The 7,456-nt window shown below is 38.0% G+C and overlaps 1 protein-coding gene across 1 annotated transcript; it reads left to right on the top strand.

Moving 5' to 3' along the window:
- The first annotated feature begins 376 nt into the window (after positions 1–376).
- On the top strand, positions 377–6,565 carry ercc1 (excision repair cross-complementation group 1). Its single transcript, XM_005723312.1, has 9 exons — positions 377–535; positions 793–1,206; positions 1,865–1,968; positions 2,227–2,326; positions 5,149–5,225; positions 5,382–5,481; positions 5,693–5,764; positions 5,986–6,054; positions 6,143–6,565. Exons 1-9 carry the CDS (start codon positions 476–478, stop codon positions 6,203–6,205), a joined length of 1,059 nt encoding a protein of 352 aa, XP_005723369.1. The 5' UTR covers positions 377–475; the 3' UTR covers positions 6,206–6,565.
- The last annotated feature ends 891 nt before the right edge of the window (positions 6,566–7,456 follow it).

Here is a 7,456-nt window from a genome sequence, read left to right on the forward strand (position 1 = left end):
CGTTTCTTTGAGACATGTATTCACTTTGAAAATCAGAGCCAAACAGAATTAGGGGCAATGCTTTGACATGAGGAACGAATGATAAAGTGGGACACCTAATCCCACTAATGAGGAATGACACGCATTAAAAATGTCCTTAAAATGAATGTTAAAAAACCTTCAAATCAGTTGCGGGTCTGTGTGAACGTGGACTAATTATTCGGAAATATCAAGACAAATTAAGGTCGTGTTGATAAAGTTGTTTTAACTTACTTGCATGTCATGCCAACATTCTAGTTTAGTGCATAATTATCGCGTAATAACGCTTGTTTTTATCCTGTGACAGAAGGAACTGAAAAGGCTGTGTGTTTGTGCTTTTATTCTGAAAGGATTGGCCCGGAAGTGCCGTTGCAACCTTGCATTGTGTGTCAGAAAGCGAGTTCTTGCAAGTTCAACTTAATGTTTTTACTTGAGAATTCTCCAGCTGTCAACAGACATGAAGAAGAGATTTAACATCAACCTGGACGATTCTGCTTTCACTAAAGAAAGAACACCGGTCTGTATTTTGCTAAAAAATAAGTTCACGGTTACGTAGCAGGCTTGCTAGCAAACGAGTCTTCAAGCATACAATTTAAAATTTTAACGTAAGATTCGTTTAAAAATGAGCTATAAAAACATATCTATAAAGGGTTTTCGTCAGGTGGATTTCCAGACTCGTGAATGGCGGTTTGATATGATTTAATTCATAGTTAAATTATCGGTTCTCAGAGAGTTGATTGTGATTGTTGATTGATCAATGTGATTGCGTTTCAGCCAAAGCCACAGTTTCAACTCGCTTCCAAAGTTGGACAAAGCACTTCAGCTTCAGCTACCACAAAGCCTGCTCAGTCAGTGACCCAGCCGGTCTCCTACGCAGAATACATCGTCCAGAGTAAAAGCAATGCGGCTGCTGCTTCACGTAGAGATGCTGCCTCCAAGTTGCCCAGGAGCAATAATGCTGAAGTTACCTGTGTGAGGCAAAGTGAACCATCTACAGTGTCCTCCAGCACAGAAAAATGTAAAACAGTGCAGGACTTGGCTAAAGGGCCCCATGTCAAACTGAGTGAAGAGGCACAAGAGGCTACAACGGGTCAAATAGAGGGAAGCGGCCAAAGGTCAGAACCGGGCATCAGCTCCGGTCCTAAACCAGTGGGATCTGGGAGCACCATTATTGTCAGTCCTCGACAGGTATGTATTAAAACTATATAGCTTTGATCCAACAGGTTATGGTTTACAGAAAACCGTAGCGTCCTTTCATGCATTCCTATTAGTGTCCCAGATTTGGCTTGCACAGCTGTGGACTCCTCAGTGTCAAGCAGTCTGCACACGGAGAAGTGAAGTACAATTCATAATTCAAAGTATATATTAGACGCATGAAAACAGGAAATAATTGTGATTGGCTATTGATGGGAAGATGCGAGGGTTTAGACTTGTCACCCCCTGATTTGTTCTCCTCAGGGTTCTTCCGCATGGCAACGGTCATTAACCTCTAGTCAGGGATCTTGTGAGAAAACCGCTCCCTACCTTACAGTTGCTACCAGTGATGTTTTATTTTCATGTTGAAGTCAGCTTTAATTGACACAATGAAGTCTCTATTTCTTGTTGGCTATAGCACCCTGTTATTATACACTCAAGGTCAAGTAACCTTTCTTGTCTGATACTGTGTTCTGTAAGTGTGTAGCAATTTACCTTCTACACCCAACTCTTTCTATCTCTCTTAGTTCATCCTTTACAACATGGGGTTAATGCTTTTAATGAGGAGTGTGTCAACTCTATTATGAGCATATATTGCAGTCGATGTTGAAAAGACACCCAAAAACCCCAAAACTTATTTCTAACACTACAGAGAGGAAACCCCATTCTGAAGTTTGTTAGGAGTGTCCCATGGGAGTTTGGAGATGTTGTGCCAGATTATGTCTTGGGACAGACAACCTGTGCTCTCTTCCTCAGGTGGGTTTTTGTGCTCCACAAACTCTGTTTATGTGAGCAAGAAAAAGTTGTTGTCACTGCACACACACTGGAACATTTTTGTTTTACTTTTTTCTGTTACTGTAATATCATGTTGTTATAAAAAAAAAAGGTTTCTATGCTTATATTTGTTGAAAAAATATGCTTTTTTCCTTTGCTTTATTTCTATTGTGTATTTTGCTTTGCTTTGATGTTGGTTTATGTTCTTTTTGTTTGTTTGTTTTTTGACTCGACATAAAGTCTGAGGTATCACAATCTCAACCCAAACTATATCCATGACCGTCTGAAACAGCTTGGACACACATTCACACTACGAGTGCTACTGGTTCAAGTAGACGTGGTAAGTAAAGATGCTCTTTAGCATTACTGATTATTTAAAGTATTCTCAACATTCAGTGGCCTGACTTCTTTGTGGTAACTTGGAGATTATTACTATTTATCAAACCATTAGGGGATGCTCTGTGTCAGTCATTGTCAAATCTAATCAAATTAAGATCTTTGAATGGCTGCAGCAGCTATTCTAAGGTGTCATTTCCTCTGATAAAGTAAAAATAGCACATGCTTATAATATACAGTCCAGTTTAGAGTTTTTCTCAATTGTCTTAATGTGTTTATTGTTCTACTTTTATCAAAACCTTACTGACTGCAAAAACGTGAGCCTAATGTTAAGTGTTCAGATTCTTAAAAAGGAGTGTATGTGCAGAAACAACAGCAGTTTGTACAGACGCAATGGGAAATGCTAAGGTTGGTGGGGAAGCGTGTTATTAATTTGAGAAGAGCGGTGAGAATGGTGTTCCTGATGTGAGAAATGCGTCAAAGTGATTTGAAACTGTAGTCACATAAATAATGCATTAAGGCACTTTCTTTCTATTTCAAATGCAGCTCCTGCATCTTTTTTTAATCATTCAGTACCTCAGAAGCTGTTGAACATTACTCTTGTGAAATCTATATCTGAATAGCTTCAGTTTGTACATATCAGGAAAGGAGGAGGCTGTACAAAGTTTCCTGCTACAGGATTTCAAGACTGATACCATCTTCTTATTCTCTTTGTTTTCATCTAAATCTTTTACACTTCCTCCAAGCAACCAGAAGCCGTCTTGTGACAGGATCAAAACAGTGGTGATGCAAATTAATTTGCGCTCATGCTTCATTTTCTTTTGTTGTGCACTACACATCTGTGAAATATAATGACTGCATTTTGCACAGCTGTGTGGTATTACATTCAGAAGATTTGCACACAGACAGCAGACGTGGGTACACACCTGTGCAGTATCACTTGGTTTTAAAATTGTGTCGTTTTCTTGTAACTAGATTACATCTATGCTGAACAGAATTTGCTCTTAAAGTAACTCATTTTAGATCCTGTTTAGATCGACTATAATAAAAGCAGAATCAGTGCAGCTACTGCATTTTAGATCTTTTTATACTTTAATACTTTGTGTCCATCTTTATTTTTCACGACAGACTCAGTCCTCCTCCTCATGGAGTATACTTTTTCTTTTTCTTATTAGGTGGATGGTTTGTATTGCTCTATCCTTTCTCTTTAAACTGGTTCAGTTGGATTCAAGTCAGGCAGCATACTTGGTCTGACCTGAAAAGGGCAGGTCATAGTGTTTTTCCCTCTACTTTAGAAACTCTATTGTGATGTGGGCAGTGTGCCTTGGATCATTATTATGCTGGAATATCCCTCTTCTGCCGGCTTCTGGAGATTAGGAGTCATGGTGTCAGACAGTATTTTGGTACATTCATAGTGCAAACTATAAAGGTCATCTCCCCAGCACCTTTTGCACCAATGTATCCACACCTCATCAAACATGTTTGATCCCATTTGAACTGAACATATTTATATTGTTCTCAACTGCCCAAAGAACGTGCTCCCAATATTCATCGGTTTGTTTTGGGGGTTTTTTTTTCCATGTCCTTTTTTTCTCCTCTAAGTTTAATATTACAGTTTTGTACTGAAGAACAAGCAAGTTCTTTTACTTGGACGCCATCCACTGAGCTTAATGTTATGCATTGTCCTTCACAGCTGTCACAAAAACTCTGATTTCCATTTATAACCCCTGTGCCAAGTCTTAAGCACTTACCCAACTGTTTCTCAGAGCTGGATTGTGCAAGCAGTGCACTGTTGGTGGCACCATTTTAGGAGGACAGCCACTGCAGCTCTGATGAGTGGCAATATGGCTCATTTTGTACCTCCTGATTACTGCTGCAGCAGCTGTGCTTCCTCTGATTTTTAGGTGGAAATCAATCTTTCTTTATGTTTTTTCCATCTTTGTGGAGCTTCGTGTTGAGATTATTCAGTTCCTCTGACAGTTCTTTTCTATGTGGAACCATGAGGCAGACATACAGATCAGACAAAACCCACAGGTCCAAAATTGAGAAAGTCCAGCAAAGAGTGTTACTTTTCATAAGAATCACTACTCTAAATGTCAGCTCAGGAGAATGCAAGTGCCATAAGGTGATATAATTTACATCATTTATCATTTAAACACTGTTTCAAAGGATTATACTCACCTTTGTTAAATACTGTGTAAACATCTGCCACAGAACTCAAAAGTAAATTTGTGATAGTTCTGCAAGTGTTCGTGTCTCCAGGGCCGCTTTGGGACATCTGGGTAATACTAGAAACAAAATTTGAGGCTTTTAAGCGAGTGAACAACAGAAACAGGGAAACAAATTACCTCTATGAAACTGTGGATTATCTAACGATAACAGCTGTCAGGTCGGTAACGTCAGCTGGCCTTATGAATTGCTGACAAAAATGTAAACATCCAAAAGTTTTATATATTAACAAGACAACAATCTTTTCAGGACATTACAGCTCTCCTTTAGCAGCTTAATGTAAGTGATCAATGCAGATCTACTCATTTGTGAAGTATATCTTGCCTCAGCTGAATTAGTTTCGCTAACAGTGGTGTAAATGAAGTGTGAAGAGGTGCAGCTGGAGACTATTTTTGGCACTGTGTGTAGGAAAATAAAGATCTCAGAGCTGCCAAATAATAGATACTGTGTAAGAAGACTCAGATTTGGGTCAAAATGAAAAAATGTTACAACATCTCAATTTGTAGCAAATCTAAAGCCCTAATGTGACTTCATGAAGTCTTTAAGAATGAATTGTTGTTGTATTTTGTTTTAACCCTAACATCTGTTCAACTACAGAAAGATCCTCATCATGCGTTAAAAGAGCTGGCTCGCATGTGCATCATGGCTGACTGCACTCTCATCTTGGCTTGGAGGTAAGCAGCTTGCTACAAGACACATATATAAAATAAATAATCAGTGTGATTCTGGCTCCAACATCTAAAAACTATAGCTCAAAGACAAAGTCAAACACTTCTTGTCTTTTTAAACGTGTTTTGTTGTTTTCTGTCGTTTTCATTTTGAACTGCCAGTCCAGAAGAGGCAGGCCGCTACCTGGAAACGTATAAGTCGTATGAAAAGAAGCCAGCTGACATGCTGAAGGAGCAAGTCGAGAAAGACTACCTGTCAAAGGTGTGTGTAGAGTCACTGTTTTCTATGTGAGCTCTTGGTGCTTTTTTTTGTCTTTTCACCTACTTGTGCCCATTTAATAAAAGAAATAGATGTTATAGAAATGTCATGGAAGATATGATAACATGGGAATGTACAGTATTTGCCAAAATGTTGCAGTAGCTTTAAGACCATGAACACTGAAAATGCTGATTGGATCTCTGCTTACTTCAAGGTTACAGATTGCCTGACAACTGTGAAGTCTATCAACAAAACTGATGCCATTACTTTGCTGTCTGCGTTCTCTGTGAGTGCCTCATTTTTCACAATTTTCACTTCAAGTATTAATTAATCATGTTTATTAAATTTCTTTAAAGACTCACTATATATACCACAAGAGTCTGCAAAGCCTAAAGGGAGATGTGCAACTTGCTTGGTTCATGAACAACTGCGAGTGTGTAATTGTAGTTCAGTCATGTTGTCAGTGGATATGATCCAATCAATAAACAGACATCATGTATTCTTCAGTCTGTAGAAGGAATCGTCAGTGCCTCTAAGGAAGATTTGGTTGTCTGCCCAGGACTTGGACCACAAAAAGTGAGGAAAACACATGTGCTGAGTATAAATATACACGGCGTAGATGAAGTGTTTGATGACTTAACATGTTGACATTTTGTGTTTACAGGCAAGACGACTCTTTGACGTCCTCCATAAGCCCTTTCTCAAGGCAAAGACAAAAGACAGCTGAGACTTTTTTTTTTTACCAAGAATGTGATATGCTTCTGAAAACAGTTCTACGTGTTTGATCGTCATGTTGAACATCAAACTAAAACACTCAGGAGGACTGAATACTACAAAGTCTATCGATTTACAGAGTTATGGGAGAAACATGTTTATCCCATACAAACTCAACTAGACCTCAAACTTCATGCCATGGCTTTTCTTTTGTGGATTCTTGACATGAACTGGTTAGTTTGAAGTGGCCCATGTTTAAAATGTACCTTCTTCCTCGCTGGAATCAGTGGATGTGTTTTAGGAATTTAAGTTGTGAACTGTTTGAGCTTCAAACTTATGTATTTTGTTTGGGGTTTTTTTATTTCTGTGTGTGTGCGTGTTATTGTATAATTCGTTAATAAATATTTTTGTTATATTTTGGTTTTTACATTATTTTATTTTTAACTGTATAATATCTTAATATTTCATGGCAGACACACAAGACAACAATGATTTTTCTTGAAGCTCTGCAGAAAGTGCACTAGAAAAAAACTAGTGCTTTAAAAAAAAAAACTCATTGAAAAAAGGAATAAATAAAGCAAACAAAATGTAAAGTCTGATATAGAGGTATGGATAAACTGGCGACTTGTCCGGGATGCTTTCCTTTTTATAGCTTTTATGATCTAAGTTTTTGAGAAAGTGGATGGAAGGATATCTAAAATTCTTTGAGATGTCCAGCAGTATATTAAATCTGTTTTATCTTCTTGCAATTTTTTTAATGTATTTGCATGAATGGTTCAGGGTTATTTTTAATCAAGAACCTAACGTTTAAATTTGAGGCAACGGGAAAAGCGTGCAGATCAAAAATACATTTTTTATACCCTGAAGTCATTTTCTTTTAAGTCAAACATTTTGTCAAGGTAAATCATGAAATTCTGTTCTTTGGTCTTTCAGGAAACTTTCAGTGAAGGGTCGCTTTACACAAGCTTCATGTCGGCCAGTACTTAACATGATATTAACATAGAGGCCATTTGGAAATAGAAGTGAATATGACACCAGAAGAAAGACGAAAATGCAACTGTGAAACAAACCGAATATGAAGACCAACGTATCTCATAATGAAGCTTAATAATATTTGGTGCACAATGCAGTAAACGTTTTCTGATAGGGTTAAATGTCGTGTTATTTCGTTTGAGATGAACTTACAGTTTCGAAACTTCCGACAGCACGTGAAGGCTTGATAACGCAACCTTACGTCGAAACAGGAAGTGTTTGCGGTGCGCGC

This window comes from Pundamilia nyererei, unplaced genomic scaffold (assembly GCF_000239375.1).
Source record: "Pundamilia nyererei isolate P.nyererei 1_Seehausen unplaced genomic scaffold, PunNye1.0 scaffold00009, whole genome shotgun sequence".
Classification (NCBI taxonomy): Eukaryota; Metazoa; Chordata; class Actinopteri; order Cichliformes; family Cichlidae; genus Pundamilia; species Pundamilia nyererei.

Excerpts from the sequence above, each read along its gene's own strand:
- ercc1 (XM_005723312.1), top strand. The coding sequence starts at position 476 with ATGAAGAAGAGATTTAACATCAACCTGGACGATTCTGCTTTCACTAAA. Across the intron at positions 1,207-1,864 it reads TTATTGTCAGTCCTCGACAG|AGAGGAAACCCCATTCTGAA; the intron begins GTATGTATTAAA and ends CTAACACTACAG. Across the intron at positions 1,969-2,226 it reads ACCTGTGCTCTCTTCCTCAG|TCTGAGGTATCACAATCTCA; the intron begins GTGGGTTTTTGT and ends CTCGACATAAAG.